The sequence below is a fragment of the Tinamus guttatus genome, unplaced genomic scaffold, assembly GCF_059628265.1.
Source record: "Tinamus guttatus ecotype Peru unplaced genomic scaffold, ASM5962826v1 Tinamus_guttatus_pri_ptg000121l, whole genome shotgun sequence".
In the NCBI taxonomy this organism is placed as follows: domain Eukaryota; kingdom Metazoa; phylum Chordata; class Aves; order Tinamiformes; family Tinamidae; genus Tinamus; species Tinamus guttatus.
Window position 1 is genome coordinate 99,251 of NW_028288655.1, and position 25,757 is coordinate 125,007.

The 25,757-nt window shown below is 40.3% G+C and overlaps 1 protein-coding gene across 1 annotated transcript in view; it reads right to left on the bottom strand.

Annotated features, from left to right (window-relative positions):
* Positions 1-1,530: 1,530 nt before the first annotated feature.
* Positions 1,531-25,757, bottom strand: part of PDE8B (phosphodiesterase 8B) — a 62,230-nt gene continuing 38,003 nt past the window's right edge. The window contains exons 7-22 of the mRNA XM_088521396.1: positions 23,704-23,782; positions 23,150-23,290; positions 21,734-21,822; positions 21,056-21,116; positions 14,963-15,014; positions 12,365-12,442; positions 11,390-11,466; positions 10,454-10,618; positions 9,616-9,661; positions 9,080-9,215; positions 7,857-8,055; positions 7,004-7,221; positions 5,909-6,044; positions 4,019-4,186; positions 2,442-2,571; positions 1,531-1,932 (exon numbers count right to left, since the gene is read on the bottom strand). Coding sequence (XP_088377522.1) covers positions 1,820-1,932; positions 2,442-2,571; positions 4,019-4,186; positions 5,909-6,044; positions 7,004-7,221; positions 7,857-8,055; positions 9,080-9,215; positions 9,616-9,661; positions 10,454-10,618; positions 11,390-11,466; positions 12,365-12,442; positions 14,963-15,014; positions 21,056-21,116; positions 21,734-21,822; positions 23,150-23,290; positions 23,704-23,782 — 1,888 coding nt within the window. The 3' untranslated portion in view covers positions 1,531-1,819. The remainder of the gene's footprint in view (positions 1,933-2,441; positions 2,572-4,018; positions 4,187-5,908; positions 6,045-7,003; positions 7,222-7,856; positions 8,056-9,079; positions 9,216-9,615; positions 9,662-10,453; positions 10,619-11,389; positions 11,467-12,364; positions 12,443-14,962; positions 15,015-21,055; positions 21,117-21,733; positions 21,823-23,149; positions 23,291-23,703; positions 23,783-25,757) is intronic.

Genomic DNA, 25,757 nt, shown 5'->3' on the forward strand with positions numbered 1-25,757 from the left:
GTCTTACATTGACGCTGTATTTAATACATTAATTTAAAGACGACAAAGCTTTGAAAGTTTGCACAATTCTTTTCTCTAATGCAAGCTGCAGCTAGAGTTCAATCATTAGGATACTAGAGACAACCATTAAGAGCACTAGCTCTAAATAAATGAATGATAAAGGCAAGCAGTTCATGGTACAAAAAAAAAAGCTGTTCCAACTTATCTAAATAAAAATCCATTCAAAAATGTTGGAATACATATTAAGAAATAATGTAGGTACCAAAACACGATTCTTCAAATATACACAATTCAGCATTTTAATACACAGCAACCTGCCTTAGCTAAGACAAAAGTAAGGTTCTATTACAAGTCTAACAAAAATATAGCTTATATACATTTCTCTGCACATACTTTTTATGAATGTTTCTTTTTTTTCCAGGAATTTGGTACAAAACATAGAAAAAAGGTTGGCACATTATGTAAGCTACCTGCAGGAAATAGCAGTCCCTGTCCCTTGTCTTCCACAGGCATCTCTGTCTGTTTTGTTTCTGTCCCTCCTTCCGTTCTTGCACAGCACAGGCAGGTAGAGAGGGCAGCTCGAGGCCTTTCCTCCTAGTGAGGAACAGACCAGCTCCTCAACTGGAGCCACGGCTTTGATACTCTCACCTGCAGCCTGGAGTGCACAGTGTTAAAAATCAGCAGTTTTTCTCATATTTGGTAACTGAAAAATCTGAGAATAGTCTAAAATTTGAACTTTTGTTCATGTTCTGCATGTGATTAAAATGAGATGTACAAAAATATGCATTTGTGCTTTGGAAGCTTTAGCATAAATTTCATGTCAACTAATGAAAAACTATGTTCAGTTTCTAACTTATTTACATCTTTTGAAATACTTTTTACATCACAAAACAAAACAGCATTTTATTAGAAGGGAAAAGCAGTAGAAATTATAATGCTGTTATATAATTTATAACCTGGAAACACTTTTTAAAAAGCTACAGGGTCCTACTATAAGAAGCACAATACATGGCCTTGTCATAAAATTTATTTTGAATAAAACTGATGACCATGTGTATAAACACTGCTTTATAAAAAAAGATGTTGATCAATTCATTGCCACAATAGTTTATATGAAAAATCTGACAAAACTTTGCGCAGTAACATCTCTTAAGAAGGCAGATAAAAATACAGATGCCACCAATTATATGGAATATGTTTATTTTCTTCCATTATGTAAGTTAATTTGATTTCTAATATGAAGGTGCTGTATGAAAAAGAGAGAACAGGTGGTGCTTTGGCAGATTTTTGTTTTGCCTCTGTCATAAAAAGTATGGTGCACTTTAAAAAGTATCTGATTTCTTGACATCTGCTGTGCATATTCTCTTTAGAACTATGGACCAAAGATATACAGAGGTGGAACAAATTTATGTTAGGTAAATGGGAGTTTTTTATGCTTTTTTTTTTAGTCAACCTATTCGTATTCTACTGGTGGACAGATTACTCCTCCACTTGGGAAACTGCTGTGTGAAGTGTTAGTGAATACAGTTACAAGATTTGACTAATGCCTATTCAGTAGTAAAAATTAGCTGTGAAAGTACCCTTTCTGCCAGTAAATGACAATTCCAGAGAGCTCTTACCCACCTCTGGATTATATACCCTTTATGAAAACATCTTTGATGTAGAATTTAACAAGCTTAAAAGTGATGAATAAAGTATTTCCTTCTTGCTGCAGTCTTTAATTCACTTGAAAGGAAAACACCATTCCTCCTGTAGCCAAGTTAGTCAGTGATCACAGTGAGACTGGTAGATCAAAAGGTCTGTTTTTCTTGTCTTAATATCAGTTGTTTTCTGTTGGAAGCCTGAGACTCTTGCACTTCAACTCATCTAATGTTTTCCAGTGTTTATAGTTGTTAGCCAAGTGCTGCATCAGAACAGGCAGATGTGCAAATGCTGAAATGAACAGGGGGAAACGGTGGTACTGGTTACATAGAGAATGGGCAGAACAACTGTGTAACCTTGCCTGGGTCTGAAATCCACATTTTTCTCATCTTTTCTGCTCTTTCAGTTGCCAGTTAATGCTAAAAGGGAAAATTACATTCCTTTTTGCTCTGTTCCTTTTTAAACAAATCCCTTTCTTAAAGCATGGTGACTATGACGTCTTCTAACACAACACCACCGTAATTCATTTTTCTGTTGTTCAAAAAAGTACTTGTTAAAGGAAGAAAACGGGTGAAACTTAGTTTTAAGCCACTGCTCCTTCCTTCTTTACATAGAACATGTGGTAAGTCACAGTGAAACCAGCCTCCCAGCCTGCTCAGTTTCCGTGACACATATTGAGTGCTTAGTTTTACAATTCCTGCCCTTGAGAAAAATGGACTAAACACCAACTTGCAATGATTAATTTTATGTTATAGAAATTTCTGTCCCAGAGCCAGGAAGAAAAAAGCAGAACTACTTACCATCCCATGCATCGAACATATCTGTTATAAAATAGTCAATGAAGGAAATCTGAGACTTGGGTATGCTGCAGGTGTTTCTATCAAATACTGGCATTACAACAGGCAGACCCTGTCTTTTCTCTTCGTCGGTCTAAGAAAACAAAACTCCTGTTAGCCTCTAGAGCTCTGCTGGCTTTCACCCTATAACAGCAAAAGGCTTAGGTGAATGGCTCAGGACCAGGAGGAGATCTGAGAAAAAAACTCAGACCTCACGAGGGAGCTGCCGTAGTTTCAGGTGCCCTATTCTGGAGCAGGAATGGAAATTCCTCCCTTGCACAGATACTTCATGAGGGTGGTGCCAGGAGTGCTCCTGGATGCAGCGAGACACCAAACCAAGCTGGTCCTTAGGCCACAGTAGCTGAGAGGGACAATAGGGTTTTGCATCCCTTTAGCAGAGGACAGATGTGAGCTCTCCTCCCCCTCTGGTGGTTGTTCCAAAACATTTATCTTAGTAAGAGGGACGTTGCTGTCACTACTCGCCCTGTTTGTTGTCTTCTATAAGATTAATGGAAGTCAGACCATGACCTTTAACTCTGTGCCCACAAAGGGCAGCAGGTTGATTTTTTTTTTTTTTTTTTTTTGCGCTCTGTATGGGGCAGAGCCAGTCAGCTCAGCAGTCCAAGTTTGGGCACCAGAGTAGTGTCCAAAATTACCAGATGAGGTGAATGAAGAGCAGGACAGTTCTAAGCACCTCATGTTGCTGCTGACAGATTCACACCAAAGACCAAGCCAAGTTAAAGTGAGCTCATAATACCTTGAGTGCTAGGGAGAGAAAACCTAAGCAGGGAGCTGTGTGCATTTTACCCAGAAAGGGATCCCATACACAGAGGATGTAGTCACTAGGATTAAAATGAAATTCAGGCATGTTCTAGGCCCCTTCTACTGCTGTTTTCAGTAATGAGGTTGCCTCTGCAGTCTAAATTTGGACAGTAGGCATGCCCCAATTTTCTGGACTTGGGGCTACAGTCGTAGCTGCTAATTCCCACATTAGAAGGAAAGACACTAAAAATCTACCAGATGTTCAAAGAACTGAAAGGGTTCTAATTTTAGGAAATTAGTGCATTTGTGCTAGAGAAAGTGAATACTAAGAAATAAACATGGCCTGTGTGTCTGCAGTGCTGGATGGCCAGATCTGCCTGCCGTGAGCAGAGCTCGGGTGCCGACTTACAGGAGACCGGGGTCATGGGGCACAGAGAGGATCCTCCCTCGTGCTCTTTGGGGATGGTATTGGGACTAGAGCCTGTAGCAGTGACAAGATTGAACTGTAGCCAATTAAACTGATGAATATTAGTCAAATAATTTTGTTTGGCCACACAAAGTTGAAATTGTAAAACCTCCTTTCCATCATTTGATACTGCAAACTTCAGGGTAAACTTAAACCAGTTTTGAGTGACTGCAGTAAAATCTGCATGAAAATGAGAGGCCAGTTCTGAGTGGGGAAGAAAAGCATGTTTGGACTTCAAAACATGGCCAGGTAGATGTCGTGTGTGTAGCAGAGTACCTGACATGCATTTTCCTAGTGAAAAAAATACACATACCTGTGCAAAATATTCCTCAGAAATCCTTCCTGCCCATTCAATACATAGCTCTAGCGGGCGACAGGGATTTGCCACATCTGCACATTTAATCATCATGCGCTTGATCAACGTCTGGTTATCTGGGAAGTTTTTGATGCTGGCTGTACATTCGCAGTCGCTGCCCTCGCTCTGTAACAGACAGGGGGTTTTGAGGGTTGGTGGCCCCGCCAGGAGCTGCGTCGCTCCAACGAGCACGGCCGCGCTCGGGAGGGCGCCCTGGCTGCGCGCGTGTCCCCGGCTGCGCTCGCTCCCACAGGGGCTTTTGGGTGCTGGATTTTGCGTGCAGGCCTGAACACTTTTCTTTGGCCTTAGGTGCATCTTGGCTAAGCTACAAGCTGCACAGCTGGAAAAGCAGAGGTGCAGCAAAGTACAGGATGGCTTAGTGATTGCTCCAGAGAGCGGGCGCAGGAGCTGGCGGATTTGCTGCCAGTCTGCTGTGGCACCATCTTCTGGATCTTGAACAGCTCAGAAGGGCACAGGTATATTACATTCCTTATTGAGTAATAAAGAGTCTCCGCCTTGGCTCACTATGGCACTAATACTATTTTCAAAATAATATATTTGTGTAATTATGGCTTCCCCTGGCTGCTAAGTTCAACTCTGAATCAAAAATTGCACATAAATACTTTTTACCGCCACTGCTAAATTAATGCCTTTGTGGTTTATGGGGAGATATTTTGCACTGACTCTTGCCAATTGAGGCATTAATCTTCTAACTTTATGTTTAACAGTTAATTTTTTTCAGCATGGGTAGCGCAGCAAAGAGCTGCCGAATTAGAGCTGCCTCTTAACTGCTGCTCAAGATCAAAAATAGGAAGAGGCATCATTAACAATGAGGAAGAGAACAAACTGCTACTAGGGAAAAAAAAGTCTGTAATATGAATAGCTTCGTGCTCCAGTTTTATTGCTCTCCAACTCTTGCACATTTTTTAAAATAACTTCTGCTATAAAGTGGTAAAATAAAGTGAATCGATGAAAATGCTTTCTACAGCTTAAATATGCTGATTTTGGGGGCATATGTGGAGAACACTTAAATGCGCCTCAGCAACTCCTGGCGCAAATGCAGTATTGGGATGAAAGTGAGATTTCCATTACCAGAAATATGTTCAGAGCTTGAGAACATTGCGGTTGTGCATCCAAGTCCTATAGGACCATTTTGGAAACAAAGACGTTTAAAGTGGGAGAGGCAGGGGAACAATTCAGATCATGTCTGAACTATCAGAGAGAAACGAGCTGCTGCACAAGCAGCCAGGCTGCCCCGCGCCACCTCGAAGAACACGAAAAGACACAGAGAGGCTCAGAGCAAGCTGGGCTCCGCTGCACCAGCACGTACCTGCGAGAGGCTCCTTCTGCAGAAGGGGCCTGCCGACACGGCCCCCGTGTCTTTTCTGCTCGCGTGGAGCTAAAGCGGGACCTGCCGTCCTGGCTTAGCCCCAGCCCTGGCTTAGGCAGCGGCAGGGCGAGCACTGGGAGGAGGAAGCGCCCTTTGGCGCCGTTGGAGCGGCCCTGCCGTGGGCCAGGAGCACCGGGCTGCGTCCCTGCGCGGGGCCGCGCGGGGAGCCCAGCGCACAGGCCCTGCAGGCGCCAGCGTGGCAGCAAGCCCAGGGCTCCCCCACGTGAGAGCATCGACCTCCAGCTTTTGTGAATGCCGACAGCTTTGAAACAGGGCTTTCGATTAGCACAGCCAGTTATGGAAAACATTGGAAAACTACAGCATTCTCTCATGTTTTGAGGCATAAGGTCAAAAATCCAATAGTCTTGGACATACAACAGTCAATACCACATGAATGAAAATGACACTTCAGGCTGTCTTGGAAAACCTCACCAAAACACCCCAAGGCGGGCACTTACATGGGAGCTGCTCTCTTCAGATGCCATGGGCTTGTTGATGCTGTTCACAAATTTGTTTACGTGCTCAAAGTGCTTTGTCATCTCTGTTGCCAAAACCATATCAATAATGGCTTGGCGCAATGTCCGATAGTGATTTCTAGAAAAGAAAAATATTTCTTGCTCACAATCTTGCCAGACAGAACTGCCCTTTCCTTGTCCCCTTCCAGAAAGCACCACAAATGTGGGGGCTGCAGCCACACGAGCAGCTACCTTAAATTTTAAGAACAACCTGGGGCTGGAGGACTAGATCAGTAGCCCTGAATTCCTGTACTGCCTTTATTCTGTTATTTTTACCTAATGAGAAGCAATTCCCTAAGGTCAATTAAAGCTGCAATTCTATTTTGAAGTACTGTAATACTAGGGTAATTTCTCCAGGAATGGCCCCAACTTATTTCCATTGCACTGCATGTTAGCTTTGAACTCTGCTTAAGGCTCCATTTTTTACTTTAGACAACATCGCTGGTGGGGTGGATAAACCCGCGAGCTGTTAGCGTCCAGCCTGGGCTCCCTTCCCTCCCACCCTGCACCCGAGGAGAACTCCCAGGCCGGGGCACGCGCAGGAGCAGGGGGAGGCTGCATCTCCCCCGCTCCGCACGGCCGCAGCAGCGCCAGCGCAGCAGGGCCACGCGCGGCCCCGCGCCCGCGCCCGCGGCCTGAGTGACAGACGTGTCCCCAGAGTGACAGTCAGACGTGTCCCCAGAGTGACAGACAGACGTGTCCCCAGAGCCGCTGCCCGGCTCCCGCGCTGTGAGGGCAGCGCATCAGGCGCAGCCTTGAGGCTTCTAGTTGGGCTGGGCCACTGCAACCCATAAAAGCATCTGTATATGCCCCCAAGCAATGTAAAACACACAATGCTACAAAACGCAGAGCATGGAAAAAAAAAAAAGACTTTTGAAAACTACTGTCTGCATAGGATTCTGGAAAGGTTGCATATTAGTGTGCCTATTCAAACAGCATCTTCGTTACTGGAAAATAGCTCTCAATCCACATCAGATGAAATCCCCAAAGAGATAATCCACAGACCTGCCTACCCCTTTCCTTCTCCAGCAGACCCACCTATCAATATTCTTGAAAATGTTACATTTGCTGTCTTTAGCTGTGAGCTGGAACGCCAGCGCTGTGTGGTGGCTCTCCAGCACCGCGGTGTCATTGTACAGGACGGCTAATTCGCTGCCCGCGTTGCACAGGAAGGAGTTGGTCCGTCCAGGGTGGTCAACATCGTGAATGGTGGCAGCTATTAGCGCGGCCACCTCATCCAAGTGATCCAGGCTTCCCTACAGGAGAGAGAAAAATCATCATGTGTCAAAAAAGAGAGAAGGGAAGGGAAGGGAAGGGAAGGGAAGGGAAGGGAAGGGAAGGGAAGGGAAGGGAAGGGAAGGGAAGGGAAGGGAAGGGAAGGGAAGGGAAGGGAAGGGGAAATGAAAAAAGAAAAGAAAAGAAGGGAAGCATAATAAAATCTAATCATTTCCATGTACCCACAGGTAAGGTCAAGTGCTGGGATCCTGCCTCTCTGCAGTCATTTGCCACTCACTGCGCACCAAGATGAGTTTTACTCCAGCCCCCCGCCATCCTCAGCCGTGCCGCTGTCCTTCCACTTGGTGCATCTGCCCCAAAGGGACTCGATTTTCTACAGAACTTGTGCCCTTTGCAAAGCTTTTTAAGGAACTGACAGTCAGTGGTCAAAAGATAAAAAAGGAGCATTTTTTTTCCTACTGTTTCCAGTTTCAGGTATAATTCCCCACAAGAACAGGCTCTCTAGAGAAACTGAGCATTTAAATAAATGCCTGACTTTTGGACGCCAAATGTAAGATGGGAATACCACATATATCATAGCTGCAGGTGTTCAGGCTGGCACCTGGGCAAACACACCAAAATCCTTGTGCAAAGGACTCCCAGGCTGTGGTTGTACCTTAACTCTCTCCTTGCCAAGGAAGAAGGCCGTAGCATGCAGGACATCTGCTGCGTGCGTGGAGTTGTGGTAGGAGTTGGAGGAGTGGTAGTTGGCTTCAATCATCTGCAGCCAGGCTCGTAGTGTCGCTTCTGAGCAGTTTAAAAACTCAGCCACCCCAAACCGAGCAAAAACTTTTAGGCCCAAATAAATTAATGGCCTAGAAAACAATAGAATAGAAGAAAACAATATCACCATAAAACATAAAGCTTTAAAGGATATTTTTCAACAGATAGATCAACATCATCTTAAATGCATAACATTCCTCTTCAGGATAACTTCTAAACACACTATTGGAAAAAAAAAAAAGAATGGAAAAAAACTCACATCTTTTTCTCAAACATTCGTAACCTCTAAAGAAGTCAGACAAAATTACAAATTATTATGATTTGCCATCACTGCAGACATTATTATCATGTTTCGCAGAAATGACAAAGTGTCAACATTGTGACTTTATGGAGTCCATACTCCTAACCCCTGGAAATTTAAAGCTGGTAATACACCAAGTATACTGATATTTCTTGCAGAAGCTCTGAGAATTGAGGAACTTTCTTGTACTCTGTTCCTGCATTAGCAGGACTGGATTTCTTTCTACAGATCAGATAAGGGTCTGTCATGGACAAAAAGGGTAATAGAGACATGAGACAGAAGCACCACTTTCACCACCTTCACCACCTCCTTTCATTGCAGACTACAAAATCTCAGGCTTTCTCAGCCTTTTAACTGGTTTGTCCCCCACCCCAACTGTCAAGCTGTCATCAAAGCCACAGCTGCCCAGAGCTGCTTAAATCACGGGGGATGAAGCGAGCAGCTCATGATCTCCAGCCCGTCCGTTCGTGTGGGCGCAGGGAAAGGGGCACCTGTGGAACATCTAGAACGTAGCAACACCAGCCCAGGCTGAACAGCGTCACCCAGAGGGATGGTGGGTACAGACAGTCTAAACTGAGCAGGAAGCAAGTCTGAAGGGCTACTGTAGGAGCTGTCAGGAAAGACAACAGCCTTCAGCACCTGACCACCGTGCCGGGCTTGCTAAGCAGGACAATCAATATCAACACACCAAGGCACACACACATAAAAGGAAGATGCTCTCACACGTTTGCTGTATCTCGCTTCAGTTCTCCCAGACCAAAGCACCTTCTGCCACAGAACCCTATTACAGGCACCCAGGAAGAGGGATCCAGTACCTTTTGTTTGTAACAGCCTCTAATTCAAAAATATTGAAGTCCCAGCTTTCTTCATTATCCAGGAGCTGGGTGATACAAGGTGGAACATCATTGATGGTAATTGGCACTGAAAGGTGACTATGGCTCAGGTTCATATCTGTTGAAATGGAATGCAAATTACAACACTTCTGGATTTTATTTCACAATTAGAATTCAATTTAGAAAACAACTCTTTGTTTTTTAAGACAATATCTAGATGGAAAAAGTCTATAGTACCTACAGTTCATGTTATTTGGGCATATACCAAAAAGAACAAACAAATTGATCATCCCTTTGGTGGGAATTTGGCTATTTTTCAGTTTGGCTTTCTGCACTTTTAAATATGTTATTTTAATGATTTCAACTTGCTTTAACTCCAAAATAGACACAGTCCAGCACTCGTTCTACAATCACTTAGACAATCATTTCCAAAGATTTATGCCACCCTGCAAATTATCGGCATTATCCTCTTCAAATTAAGTAACACCAGTAAAGGGAAGTTTAAAGCAACAGCTTACTCTTAGAAAACACGTACTCGTTTCCTGACAGTCTTCTCAGGCCATCCTGAAACAACCAAGATGTGAGTTTTAGACAGACACGGACACCTGCGTAGCTGCACACGACAGGCATTTTCTCTCTAGGCACTGGGTACTGAGCACATGGCTTCTAATACTGCATTTTGAGGTCTCCCCCCTCACAGACAGAACAACTCAACAAGAAGATTGTAAATTCCAGCTCTAAGTTCTCTGATTTGGCAAGTTTGACAGAAGTGATAACTGCTTTCATCTGGACTCTAGACAAGAAATCTGATATTGTGTACAGGGTACTGTACAGGTGCTGTACCTTGCTCCTTTTGTTGGTATGTGCAGGACATCATCATTCATATTAACCAATACAATTTATTTTTCATTTTCTTTCTATTATTTTGGCAAGGAAAAAAACAAGGCAATCTATGATAAAATCTAACAGCCTCTCTTGGTAAGGCAGTGTTGCTGATGCCAGGAAACTAAAGTTAGAGCCTGATAAAAGTAAAAGTCATTTTTACTGTTGTCAGCTATTTATTGGGTATCTCTCTACTGCATCATCTAAAAAGTAATTCCTTCAGACAAAGCAGGTTTAGTTTCTCATAGTATCCATGTTCACTTATATTGAGGATGAAAGCAACTAGTGGACTAAGACATTCCCATAACATACCCTACTATGCCTTGGTGCTTACAGTTGGTAGAGAGGCCAAAACATTAAGCAGTGAAATTATGATGAACTGCAACCTCTCTCCCATTGCTTGTGAACTTGTAGCCCAGAAAATCACTGAACAGTGATGCAGGACACTGGTAGAGTGACTTAATCTTTACTCACAGTCATCAGACCTCCAACAAGATCACTTGTGTGAGGATCTTCATCTTTGGTACCTAGCTGTGGGGAGTAAAGTTCTGTTGTGCGCAAGATTTCCAGAACTCTGTCCAAGGCCTCAGCTACTGTGATGGGGCTGTTTTCCTGGGCAGCATTAATTATATTAATAACCTGAAAGCAGATTAAGGAGATGGGTGACAAAAAGCGAAGGCCACTTTTATTTTTTTGGAAAATCTTACTATTGGCAAAATCTTTAGGTTACGCTACTTTCCATTTAACAAATCCTATGTAACTCCCCCCAACCCTTTGAGTACAACCATGAAAATGTAAATTTGTGCTTTGATTCCTAGCTACCCAACTACTGTTTGTAACATCGACAGACCTCCCTGCAGGTATGTGAAGATATTAGGGGTGAAGGAAAAAGAAAGGAACCAGTTGCTCTATCAGACAGATTTGTGCTTAGAGGCAAAAGGCTTGATACGACGAGAGAGGAAAATAGGGAGAATGGAAAAAGGACATGAGGGTGGGAGTTTGAGTGAGCAGCTGGTTTGAAACAGCAGAATTTGGATAAAACATGTGGAGAAGAACAAGCACTGGAAAGTAGATGGCAGGATGTGGAATGGGTAATAGTAGAGACTGCTGGAAGTGCATGTCCTCCTGCACTAGCACAGCCCAACAGAGTAGGGGCCTCTTCCTGCCACAAGCAGCATAGCTGAACAAACACAGCAAGGCCATCCTTCCTCCTGGTGCCTGTGGCTAGGAATGAGATGCATTAAGTTGGAAGTAAAAAGGAAAAACATGACCAATTTTAATTATTGTGTGAGTTATAAGGTGCAGCCTATATAAATCTCTTGGTTGTAAATACTGCTATTAATCACGTGTTTCCCTATAAGAGCAACTCTAAACTCCGAGTTTGTGAAGCAAGCAATGCTCAGGACTCACCTTCGTGATAGGAGCTTCTATAGTCATTGAGTGGATCCTTGCCATCGAAGAGTACCGGCGGGTCTGCAGACTTGGGGCTGCCATTAAAAAGAGCAATGTGAACATGCTGCAGAGTGTAAACTGTGTGATGCCTTTCAGAGTGTGCCAAACTGCCATTAGGGAACAGCACAATAATATCCAGGCTTGTCTCCCATTTCGCCTCTATCTCCCCCTCTCCCACTCTTCACTTTACTATTTTATTTCTTACAGTGGTATCTATCTCCTTTGCAGCCACCTCCCACTTCCACTGACAGTTTTTCTACCCAACCTTTACTCATCCCTGCTCCTTCATGCCCAGCATGTGCCATTCTCCATTTATTTGGAAGCAGATCCCTGCTTGCCATGGCTTCTCCTGTGCCACTGCCTGCCCATCTCACCCCAGCGATGGCAGCTGCTCTGCTGAAACCCATCCTTGCTCCCTGTGAGCACTATATCCCTGGCCAAAAAGCAATCTCTGCCACCACCATCCCAACCTGGCAGCCAGTCACAAATGGGAGCAGGAGCAGAACTACTGTTCTCAGGTAACCAATAGAAATAGATTCCTTCATGTCCCACTGGCTAATGAAATTGAAATAATATTTTTGGAGCACCAGCTGCAGCTTTTCAATACAGGTGGAACTAGCGCTTCACCATATGCTCTTTAAAATATACACATACACACACACAATCAAAACAAGCACCAACATATGACCAGCAAACTGCTCCACTCTATAAAGGCACCATGCACTGCCATGCATCTACGTGGATGCTCATGATGGGGCAATGATTTACAATTCAGACTAAAGAGATTTTTAAGAAGGTACAAGAAATTAGAGAAATCTCTGCTTAATCAGCTGCAAATCTGTCTGGCTCCTCTTTCATTCTGCATTTCTATTGCCTAGGGCAATTACATTCTTTATTTCTAACCTTCCTTTTCGTAGCTTTCTATTTTCTTACCGTCACTGCTTTGAGATGTTATTGACTTAACATCAATCGAGTCTTTTCTCCTGTTCTTGCATCTGAAGGAATGGGATTCTGCAAATACAAAAGAAAACAAAACTTTAAAAATGTGTCTGTAAGAAATACTTCTACATTCTCTGTAATAATTATGAAGATTAAATTACCTCAACAATACCACATAAGAAAGGGAATATTGTAATGTCTACACTTCAGAACAAGAGATATAACTAAGCATCTGCCAGCTTATAGTAACTTGTCTAAAGTCAGCTGGGAAGAGGTTTGTCAGGAAAGGCAAGATAATCTGCTGAATAGTGGACTCACTTCACCAACTTTAGTTGTCTAAAAGCAGCAGTCTTTCAGATTGTCTTGGTCTAAAGCAATGTCAAAGACGCCTCTAACTTGATGGGGACAGGCTGGGGCATAACCAGAGATCAATTCAGTCTCTATATGTCTAAAGTAGGTGGGTTGAATCCCTCTCGCAAGTTCTTTTTACTCTCCACTGGCCACTGAACAAGTCTAAACCTTCAGGATTATGTCCCTCCGGCTGCCTAGAAATTTGGCTAAGTGAGAAAAATCCCACCTTGCTCTGTACACTTCCAGCCCAAGAACTGAGTATGAAGAGGCTGGAATAGCTTTTGCTTTTTATTTCAGTAATTATTTGTACCCAGAGCTTAAGGAAAAAAAAAACAGTTACTATAAATAATCTATTTAATCACTGTCAAAATTAACTGCACACCACACTGTCGTTCTTTAAACTGCCATTTGGTTAAGTAAGAGAATTTATCACATCCAGACAAATGCAGATCAAACTTACTCACATAAATGCGTGGACAGATTCCAAATAAACAAATTTCAATTTTCTCTAAATCTAACAGTCTGCACACTCCCTTATGTTTATAAGAACAACTATCCCAGATATCTTTTGCAAAGACACACATCTCTTTGCAAGGGTCTCTAAAGTACTTATTCACAGACTACTTGAAATATCACTCAAATATCAGTGACAGAAAATTTTCAAAATGAGGTAAGTATTATGTGAAGGGTCAGAAATATCATAAACTTGATATTCTCCACATAAGGACAGAGCTCTAGGTTACAAGATAGAATTTATGTGGTGCGTCTTTAACAAAATTAGATTTCATCCAATGTTCCAGAATTAAAAATATATCAAGCTTAACAGTGATTGAAATGCAGTTTCTGTTAAGAATTGCTTTTTAACCAAAATTTTAGAAGCAGGTTTGAGTCTTTTTGTTTTGTTTTAGACTGTATTGGAGAAACTGAAAGCACTTTCTTCTGTTGTACTTTTGGTGCCTGTTGCAAATATCATTTGTATTTATCTACCAAAGTGCTAGGCATAGTTAATGTATGTACAATTATTTTATTGTTTTGTTTATTTATTTGGTAGCTCTTCTCTTTTAAACCCCTCTTCTGTGTTAACAGATGCAAGAGTTTAGCATAAGGCACTTGAGGGACACGGACCCCTTTAAGATAAACACAGCTGCCTCATAGAGTGATAGCAGACAGGACATCACCTGAGTGTTAAATACCAGTGGGCAAGCTGGAAGCTTTGCTACTGCCACCTGGAGAGACACAGGTGCAGAAAAGCTGCTCTACGCCTGGCTACAGCTTCTGTTGCAAATTTCTCTTAAAAACTTAGGTAAAAAGGTATCCTCCTTCTGGCTAGTAAAACCTCTCCTCACCCAGACGTGCTGTGAAACGCACCATTCCAAACAGCAGGATCATTGTGCAGCACATACTGACAGGTGCCTTAGGTGCTTCTAGGCATTCACTCTTGCCAGGATCACAGCCAGGTGACTTTAATGAGAGTTGCCTGTTTCCAGTGTACCACAGTCATCAACGTGACCTCAAGTCATGCATCTGCCTACTCTTGCTGAAATCTGTCACAATAACAACTGACTCTAAATGCCTCATGTAATCTGCAGAAGTCATCAGTAAATTAATAACAGTCCTAATTCAGTGCTCTGCAACTTGATTCTCAGGCACTCCCACCTTCTCCTGTCTTCAGACTCCACAACCAGGAAAGAAACAGTGAGAAAGAAGAATAGCATTTATTACAGGAACAAGTAAAGAGTCCAGCTCAGCATGGATCAGTTCTATTGGCAATGACAGTGAGGAGAATAGCAAATTGCATATATTGTCTCTCCCCTGGCCCCCATTATACTTTTGCACCCATAAGCTCTCCAATGTTCCTACATACTCTTATGCTACCTAACTTAAAAAGTGCGGGGTATGAAGCAGTCGCTTCCCACACTCTTCAGTGTTATGTTTTCCCATGTGAAAACCAGAAGCTGCTTGACAATGTGCAGCAATGTGCCTACTGTTTTGAACTGGGAAGGGCTTCAACTGCTTGAGGTTAGCAGACATGAGAAACTATTCACTCAGAGTGAGGCAGCAATGCTGCAACTTAGATGCACCCAACTCATAGTGCATCATTAGAGCAGCTGGCATCAGCCACAGGCCATCTTTTTTGACCACAGACTTGACTCAACAGTGAAGAAACATTTCATACTAACAAAGAACCTAGCCACTGTTTCAAGCATTCAAGTACATGAAGGTAAATGATAATATTCTGACCTGACTGAGAATTGTCCCCTGAATATTTCTCATCACGGTGGCTCTTGTAGAACTGAAGAAATAATCAAGAGAAAAAGAAAAAGCATATGTAAGGGAAAAGAATATAAAAGGATTTTGAAAGGATAAAATTCAAACCCAACCTTATCCAACATATTCTATTCTGTTATTATTTTTTTAATGACTAAGTCTCTTTTTTAGGTGTAATTAGATGTAGAAAATGAAAACAAGAATAAACAAGCATACAGTGTAGGAAATCACAAATACAATAGTGCTTATATGTGCTAAGCTCCTGTTTAATGCCTGCATGTTTCTACTAGAAATTACATTCATTTTCAAATAATATTTTAAGGACAAATCTTAAATAAATCTGAAAGGTTCCAGAAATAAAATGCAAAAAGAAAAAAAAAGATTCTAAAATGTTATTCATTCTTGTCCTTTGTACAGTAATTCTAAAAACATTTTCTTAACTGGAAAGTTAAGAAAAACAGAAAATCTCCATAAAACCTCATAAAACAGAAAAACTCTTCAGCAACTGAAGGTTAAGCATAGGTGTAATCTGAAAGATTTTCTTTAATTCTAATTTTAATTATTCTCATGATTTTTTTTTGTGCTTCTGGAACATCTTGGGTAGCTCCACAAATGGATATTTCTATATTTCACAGAATTTAGTTAAGACACTTTCAGCATCTTAAAGCTGATTCCTAGTCCTTGCTCCCCAATAACACAGGTTAAATGCTTCTCTGTGATTCCAACCTGCTCAGAAAGAAGAATACGTTCTGTCCAATATGTGACAGTTTGAATATTGGTGATTTGCTTCACCCCATTCCTTTGTTATGTCGTTACAAAAAGTGTTTCTGTGCAAAAAGGAAAACTGAACAGAACTTCCAGTTCCTCAAGCTCTAATTAGGTATTGTTAATAACACCACCAAAGAATACTAACATGCTTTTTTTTTTTTTAAACTACAGTCACTAGAGAAGGTATACACATCATTTACTTCAGACAAATAAACTTCTGTATTTGTCACTGCACTTAAACAACATTCATACACTAAATATGAAATTTAGAAATGCAGTACAGACCCCTAATCTATGACAGTTTGTTCCTCTGACCAAATCCATCACATGCCTACAGCAAAGCACTAGGTTGCATGGAAGCAAAAAAAGTCATGATTGCAACTTGTGAGTTAAAGGGAGAATACCGCAAGGCTGTATTTATCTCCTAGTGCTCTTATCAGTATATGGCATTGCATGCTGCAGGGTCCTAATGGGAATTAAAGAAAAAAAAAAGAATCATGCAAGTTCTCTTTCCCATCATTCTTCTATCCCTCCCATCATTTTTTCTTTTCACTACTGGAGGAAGAAGGAAAAGAGATAAAAAAAAACAAAGAGAAGAAAATAGAAAGACAAAAAACAAAATTCATGCCAATTTTTAATATTTAAAAATGTAAATAAAGGAAGGGGAAATCCTGCACTCATGTGTCATATAGATCTTGTTTGGGGTGGGTAAGAGCTACTCTTCCACAGAGAAGTCATTTTAAAAGCTTAAAACCCCTCTCTTGCAGGAACTCTCAAAGAAATCATGTAGCTCTAACATGAAAACTGAGGAAGCTCATCATTTAGGGCATGCAGACACAAGGCATCTGAGCTGCTTATCTCAGAGTGCCTGGAGATTTCTCTCTCTCTCTCTCTCTTTCTCTCTCTCTCTCTCTCTAGTATGACTGACAGAAAGCCTTGACTCATTCCTATCAAGTGCCCTATTAAAAAAATAAAGCAGTCTTCATTCCTCTTCTGAATACTTCTCTTACCCCTTCAGTAGGCACGACCTGAAAAAGCCACATAAGGTAAGCTATGAGGGCAGTTACCCAGTTAAACTTGAACTGACATGTTCTTAAAAGGAGAAACAGCACCTCTGCTATAAATTTCTGAATGTGCAAACACTGGACTCAATCCTGCCAGGTCCCAGTTCACAAAGGCAGCATTAATCATTACCTAGGTTTCAGTACATGAGACTAGTCACATGAAAAGCCATTTCCCATTCATAAATCTTCCCTGTAGGAACAATTACTACATTCTCAGATGTATTATTTTCCATGCATAAATCTAACAAGCTTAGCTTTTGTATGTGATAAATCTGGCACAGAAATCCATGAAGGTTCCTACACAGTCATTTCTACCTGTACTGTGAGAACTTGTACGGAGACTGTCAGTAATGACAAAGAACACATCAACAATATTTCACGTGAAACAATATACAACAATATAACGATGCTTGAATGTCTACATACAGTGCCTGAATGTTGAATGCCAAGACACTGAGAATTATGTTAGCATAGTGCAAGACAAGTCATTTGGATCAAAATTCAGATCATAGCAGCTTTTACTGCCTTGTAATAAGCATAGTCATCAATTTCCTCTTATCCTTCCATAAAGAATTATCTTTGGCTCAAAGAAAAACCTAGTAATTTTTTATCACTGAGAAAAGTTCTACTGCTACAAATACTTAGGCATGGTTTTAGACTTTAATTAAATAAATGACTGCCTTATGGACTTAATTTTCCCCAAAAACTGTTTGGAGAAGAAGAAGAAGGAAGAAAAAAGAACACCATGTATATTGTATTTGCCACAAAAGATGTTTTTATAACTTTTGAAAAGAAAAAGGAAAAATAAATAAATATTTAAGTGTTAAAAAAATGTAACACACTTTTGCTTCACTGCTAAAGACATCTAGTTATGAGTTTTATCACAAAGCGCTGTCTCTTTAAGACATAATTAAATACAACAACTGTATCAACAGCAATGACAGACATGTACACAGCTCATCACACAATAGTGTCGTGATGACCGCAGAGATGCCCAGTGGAGTTTTTCCGGCTTTACCTAAGAAGAAGCTGACACCAGAATCAAAACACTCAAATTTTGGAGGGTACTTTTCAGAGGAAATCGCCTGGTGTGACCATGAGTGCACTGTGGAGGCTGACCAAGCAGTCCTGGAGAGGAACGTGCACAAGACAACAAACCCATCGCTGTCAGCTACCCTTATGAGCTGGGTATTTTGGCTAAAGCCAGAAGGAGCACTCTTGGAGCCAGCTTTGAGGGCCAGGCTTGCAGCAGGGACTTGCTGCCCACTCCACAGGCTTGTGCCTGCCTGGCAGATGCAGCTGGCTGGTGAGCACCATCTCTGGCACATAAGGTCATGGAAGCCATCAAAATACAGAGAAAAATGGGAATTGACAGCACTGTGCTGTGTGCTCAGGAGCCAGGTGAATGTCCTATATGAGTTACGAATCTCCTTGAAACCAAGCACTGACTATTTATTACAATCCTGGAGAAGAAAGAATTTAGGTCAGCATCAGTGTTTATCTCAAGTGTTGCCAATCAACCACAGGTGAGAGAAGAAGAGAATGGTGCCCTGAAAGCTTCACAGACTGAACAGGACAGAACAGCTCTGCAAGATGCAGCAGCTTGCTCACATATGTTACGGAGGCTCCCAGCAGGCCAACAGAGGCCTCCTGGCCACCAGGAGCTGCAGCTCGAACGCTGACCTATCCACACTTGTGCATGTCGCCTCTTCTCAAAGGAAATCAGGTCAAGCTACTGGGCCTATTCAAGCTCCACCTTGAGGAACAGTCCAGTGGTGCCCTCTCCCACCCTAAGCAATCTGCAGTGCCGGCAGGCACATTATCAACCTGCACAGCTGCTCTCTTATAGAGGATGAGGGATGTCTTTTTTCAGGAATGTACTGATATAAAACAGCAGATGGAAGCAGGGGACAGATAGATGGGACAGGTTACCAGCTCAGAGACCAGACAGCAGAAGTGTCAGCAGCAGGCTTGCCTCCATTTGCGATCTTCATCTATTACTTGCTTTGATAAAGTCTCATTTTACCTCAGTGCAGTACATCTCCACTGCATGAGGAGCAGGGGAAAGAGAAAAACGGCTCCCTCCCAACAAAATCTGAGGTAATTTTATTACCTCTGCTGTCTCTACCTGAAGACTGACTGCTATCAACTGTCTGATCTCTCAATCCCTAAAAATGTTCCTCTCTGCATCACAAATGTAACTCCAAATGTACCTCTTCCTTTCCCTGTACTGTAGTATACTGAAAATTACAACCGCAAGGGGTACCATAAAAATGACTGATTTAAATTTAAATCAGATTTTAAATCTCAGAAATTATATTAATCCCAGGATCTCACTATATTGAAATCACAGGAATTATATCAGTATTAATTTAGCAATTGGCGATAATTTTCTTTTTCATCAGGCTTTTTCTGGATTTTCAGTCTGCCTCACTAGGTGCTTCATGCAAAATCTAGTTAAAAACTTTCTTTCACTTTGGTCAAATGATTGCCACCAGAGGGGGCAAAACTGCAGAGTCTGAAGATAGAAAAGAACTAATTACATCCAAGTATTACCGCTGCAAGAATAATTTTAAGTATTATGTGTATAATATAGGTATTATTATGCATCACTAACACCAAGCTATCTAAAATTAGAAAACAAAAGAAAACAAAATCCTCCAAGACATTGTTAAAATTCTCTTTGCAGCAACATAGAATGTGATTCTCTACTATAAGGAAGAGAGACTTCCATCAGAAAAGCAGAAGATAAAAATTACCGAGTTCTTCTGGATTTACCTTAATTTTTACCCGAGGGACCTTAAATCTTAAATCTCCACATCTAAATATTCTCTTAGGCTGTGATCTTTAATCTTTGTGGTAGATCCCTTCTCAGATCTCTAAGAGTTAAAAACCCCTCAAAGGTCACATTCTCTGGGCTCTCCAGAAGTGTAAGGATCCTCAGGCCTGCCTATAAACACAGTTCATCATAGCTTTATCTACCAACAACCATTCACAGACCAATACTAAAATCCATAAATGGATGGGGCTAGTAATATAGAGATTATTAATCTGGTTTTCTACTCATATTCCTAAGTAAAATGTTATTATTGAGCAAACTTGCTTTGGCAGATCAATGAAGATGAACGGAAGATGAGAGCATAAAACAAAGGCACTTTTATCTATATTCCTAGCTCTGCTTTTTACATACGGCTCAATGTTGTAGTTATTTTATACTGCTTATCTTTTATTAAGATTATCACATCTACACTTCCCTGAACTACTCTTTCGGATGGGTATACACTACTGAAAAAAATCATTATCAAATGACATCTCATTGTCAAATCGACATCAAAGAACTGTAAACAAAATCAAAGTTCATGTCTTAGCAATGAATCAAAAAGAAATACATACAGTTTCAGCACTTCCCTTGTTTCAAAAACCTCTCATGCACTAGGCTGAGCATATTTACCAACCTGCTACTGTAAATGATACTTTACTACCAATGTAAGTTTTTAGTCCAAACCCGAGGTCATTTTAATGTATTTTTGTCTCTCTCTCAGTTATGGATGTTCAAATTGCTCTTGAATGTTGTGCATCTCTGCCCCTCCTCCCTCCCAAAGAACATTTTGTGCATGGGGAAGTGTTTCAACTAACAGATTCAGATTTTGCAAAACCCCACCTATTAACTTCTTCCAATAGTAGAAGTTTTCCAATGGCATATTAATATGGATAAAATTAATATATTGTAGAGCGGGCAGCTAAAGATAGAAGCAACCACCTAAATACATTTTAAGCACAAATGTCCCTATTTACATCTAGGTAAAACATCTAGGTAAATTTCTAGGTAAAACAAGATTCATGGAAATGTATGATGTTCCCTAAACACATGTTCAGTCTAAAATGTTGACAGCTACACATCCTATGCCCCTTACTTTCCATGTCTCATTCCTACAGACCATAAGCTAAAAATAGATTTTCATCCTTTGCTTAGAGAAGTCCAAACTTCCCGAATCCTCAGAATGTGTACCGTATTCTTGAGGCTGAACAGGAAAAAAAGAGTTTCTGCAGACACATACAAAAAGAGTGGCCAAGGAGAAGATCAAAACAAACAGCAAAATGTGAAATGCAAAAGCTTTCTTGCTTGTTCAAACAATGGGAATTTCACTATTTTCCCAAGAGAATGTAATATCAATTTCTAAAACAAAAAATATCAGTTTACGAAGAATAAAAAAGATGAAATTTATGACAATACCTGTTTGTTATTTTCATTGCTACAACGCAGCTTTTTGAGTGACACAAAGTGTCTTATTTTCCTAGCAAAAGAAATAATCAGTTGTTACCACATCAAATAGTTATGAGAGAAGTGAAATGATATACTGCTGTTTTCCTAAAGCAGAGTTCTTGATGCCTTTACGAAACCAGATATCAAAACCAAACAAACTGCTCATCAACGAGCACTCCTTCAGTGTTTTGTGTTTTTGGCTCAGAACACTTGATTCTTTTCCTCCTGCAGGAATTTACCTGCACATCTGGGAACAGAACGTGGTTGTATGCATATAATACACTCTAAAGGTGCAAGTGCATACAAGCACGCACACAAAGAGAATCACCCAACTGCTGATACTTACAAATGACTTAGTAGAAGTTTGGATAATGCAGAATAACTGCATAAATAAGGCACGGTAACATGTACCTAAACTTCAGTTTGCAGGTATCTGGAGTAGTGACAACACTGAAACAGAACAAACACCAGCAAAACTGTGACCCTCTGAACATTACTTATTCTGTCTGCATACTGACTACAGTCAGTAGTTTTAGCACTACCCTGCTACTATATACATGGGGGGTTCATGCCAAACTCACAAGTAGGAAAAGAAGAGAGAAGAATCTGAAAACAAGAAAGCAACTATATTCTGGGCAAAGTAGTTACCCTCCTTGACCAATCACGGGTGTTATCTTCACATGCTGCTGGATGCTGTCTCCTGATTTTCTTCTTGCATAGTAAACCCCTTGCCATTCCTAAGCAAACACGCAGAGAGCACTTAAGAATACTTAGCTTGCAGTCAAATATTAATTTACTATTAAAGTCCTATGTAATAAATGATAACATTATTTCTTCTAATTTTTAAAATAGTATAAAATGCATTGATACAGCATAGCAATCTTTACATACAATTTTTAGCAGACCTTTGCATACCTAAGGATATTTTAAAATTGTTTCATGCATTCATTTCCTTTCCATTCCCACTGCTATACCAGAAAGCATGAAGAGGATTGAAGACTAACTAGGGACCATATATATACAAGCATTAAGCAGTGTACCGATACAGAAATATAAGACTATACTCCAGTATGGACAGAAGGCTTCCCTACCCATATTGCCTCAAAGTGGAAATTTTTAAGGAGTGAACTACTTGGCAGCAGGGAAGAAGTAAGGAACTGGAAGTCAGAACAGCTCTTTCATCCCTATCATACCCAAAGACTGAGACACTACCTCCCAGTGAGGGTCACTAAACAGGCAGTACTAGCAGGTGGGCAGCCTACTGCAACGAGAAGCAAGAGTGGCCAGCAGGTCCTGCTAATGAACCAAAGTGAGCCTGCAAACTTGATGCAATGGCTCCCTAAAGCTCAAGCCATTGCTCAAATGACTCAAAAATCAAAAAAAAAAAAAAAAAACCCATCTCAGAGACTCTGAAGCAGGGGCAGGGAAGGACTAGAGGTATTTCTTCAATCCTCAGGAGATGCAACAAGAACCTGTTCCTGTATTAGGGGCTGTACGGCCAGGAACACACAGCCTTGTTGTCATACTCAGGTGTCCAGTCACCAGCACCAGAGCACTTTACTGTGCACCACAGATATTCTAATCGCAGCTGGAGAATGAAATTACATTGGGTGCTGACATATTTTGGTCACAGCAAATTATGCCATATGTTGCTTTGAGCATGCAGTCAATGAAGGCTCTGCAGTTATGATAGAACTGTTAAACCTTTTGCTTGGATGATAACACTACTTGAGAGACTGACTAAGGGACAAAAAGCACGTTCCAACTAACAAGAACCACGTGCTTTCACTACAACAGAAGCATAGAAAACTTCCCTATATTAATCTTAAGACAGTGGGTGAGTTGAGAGATTGAATCAGACCTAAAAGCAAAACTTAAAGAAATTCCTCAGGCCTTGCTCTGTGGAATGGGCCACTCTGGTCCTGAGACACCAGCAGAGCAGAATTCTGGTTATATGTATGCAACTCATGAAAGTACCATGTTGTGCTTTTAACCCTAGAGCATTACAAACAAAGCAGAATAGAAATCTAAGTTTTGCACAGCCTAATTTTATAGTTCACTTACCTTTCCTTTTTTAATAAATGTGTTGATAGTGTCTAAAAGATCTGCACGGTTTTTGTCACTTTTTGGTAGTTCAGTAAGTTCCTTGCCAATGAGCTCTCCCTTATGATACCCCATCATCCGTTCAAAGGCTGGATTAACATACTGTCAAACAGAAAAGCACTTTAGGATAAAGTGGAAAAGAACATACTTAAAAGATATTTACTTACATATATTTATCAAAATATTAAAGGATATACATGTAAGGCCATAACATGCCAACAATTCAGGGCTTTTTACATTAAAAATATTACGCAAGTGATGAAACATTTCTGAAAACATAAGTAACATTAATTTACTAGAAAGGAGCATTTAAATAAAGTTACTAAAGGAAAAGTCTTAAAAATTCAGCCAGTGTTAATATGCAGCATGCAAAAATAAGCCCATTTATTGTGTGGAGCTTTCTTAAAGAAAAGAAAACTAAAATATCAAAATAAAACAAGAACTACTGGGCAAAGATCTTTCTGGGATTCCTTTCTTCACATTTTACAGAATGACTGGCTTTTTTTCTCCCCTACCTGAATGACATGGTCTTCACTGGTTATTTCTATAGCTTCCTGACAACGGTCTAATGCTGTAAACACTGCATTACAAGCCCTGAAATTAGTAAGTGATTCATATTAGTTTTATTGTTAAAATACTTTGCTTGCTGTAAATATATTATTACATTATATTTATTGGTATATGGATCACAAACTAGTACATTGTTTTGACTAAACCATATAAGCACCTCCACTATGATCATTTTTTCAGGAAATTCAGCTTCAGACATTCCTGTTGTTCATATATAGATCACATTTTAAAATTGTTCATGTGTATTGCATCCTCTTAATAATCGGTTTCTTTCCCCAAAGACAGCACTAGACAGTGAGAACTAACAATTAGCAGTAAAAATAATATACGATTTTGTGTTGCTACATCAGAAGAGAAAAAGTTTTGTGATCATTAAAGATAGTGAACACAAAAATCATTGTAGCACATATATACAGAATTTTCGGTATATGAAATAGACTAGTTTCAAGTAGCTGCAATATAAAAAAATTTAAACATTTTTTGCTGTTGTTTAGATTTTGAGGAAACCATCACAAAGCCCTAGTCACAAAAATTTCACTTTTCTTTCCTCCATGTAATAATCCAGTGACTTAATTTCTGTACATCTTGGTCTTGAATAAAGGTCAAAATGGTCTCTGTTTCCCATTTTAGGGCTGTCTTTGAATGAATGCAGTAAAACAAAACTCTTACCACTTTGCTATACCTTTAAATTGCTTAAATTACAATATACCATCACGGGATTAGCAGTAATGTAGGCTCCAAATATTAGATATCAAACTATAGTACATAGAAATCAAACTATAGTACTATTGCAAGAGAAACATTCCAGACATTTCTACTTTGGTAGTAGTTTATCTTTGATTTTTACTAAATGCAAATTAATTATCTTTTATGCATATCCTTCTATCTCTCATTGTAGAGAGCATAAAATGAACCATGCATAAACTTTCTTATATATTATAATCATTACAAAAAAAGGAAAATCTTACTTACAGACTATATTGCTAAGTTTGAATTAAGTACTGATGCCTAGTAATTCATTAGTAGAGAAACATTCTGCCTCAGGATTAAAGAAATACCAATATTGCTAGCTCAGCTCATCATAAAAGTAACCCAAAAATAAATAGCATGCATAAAGACATATACAAACAACCACATTGATGAAGATTTGTAGGAAGAAGTATTGCATAGAGAAGGAAGCAGCAGTATTTCAGCTCATACAACAAAGAACTCCTATTGTCATTTTACAAGTGATGCTCTAGCAATGCAAGCCAGTTCCACAGTGTGATTTTGTATTATGTGAAACACCCCATCTGTCTTGGTGATGGGTAGTATGCCAGCATGCGCTTCTTGAAATAAATTATGCTAGGTGTTAAAGCAGGAGGCTTGAATGGGGAGGATGAAATCATTAGCAGAAAATCAAACAAATGAAAACAGAAAAATAATAAGAGACCATAGACACATATGACACACCTTATACATACCTTAAAGGAAAAAAGAAAGAATAATTTAAATGCTTGTGTACTTTGGTGAACAGTAGGAAACAGGTGGGAATGCCAGTAAGCTTCTATACAGAAAATACCAAGTGAAGAATGCAGTGACTCCCCTCGGCTAACAAATTAAGGAGGTCATTTGCACAATTTTGAGGTTTCTGGCAGGAATCTGGCTTTGAGCAAGGATGGGCAACAAAGTTCTATAACTGTAGTATTGGCTAAATCTGTGAGAAGAGTAGTCTTGAAAACCATGTCCAACAGCTTGAATAAGTTTCCTTTTGGACTACAGTATTCCTCTTACTACAAATTCTGTTCTACTATAAGTAAACTACAGGCATTGTGCATATGACAGCTTAAATCTTAAATATAAACTAATCCTTTTGAACCATGCTGACATAATTCAGCAGTCACATATTTCACATTACATTTACTGCCAAACAGTAATGCAAGTCAGGCCCACCATAACACCTAATTAAGTTCTAAGGTTTCACACATACTTTGTTTTCTTGGTGAGCCTTGGAAAACAC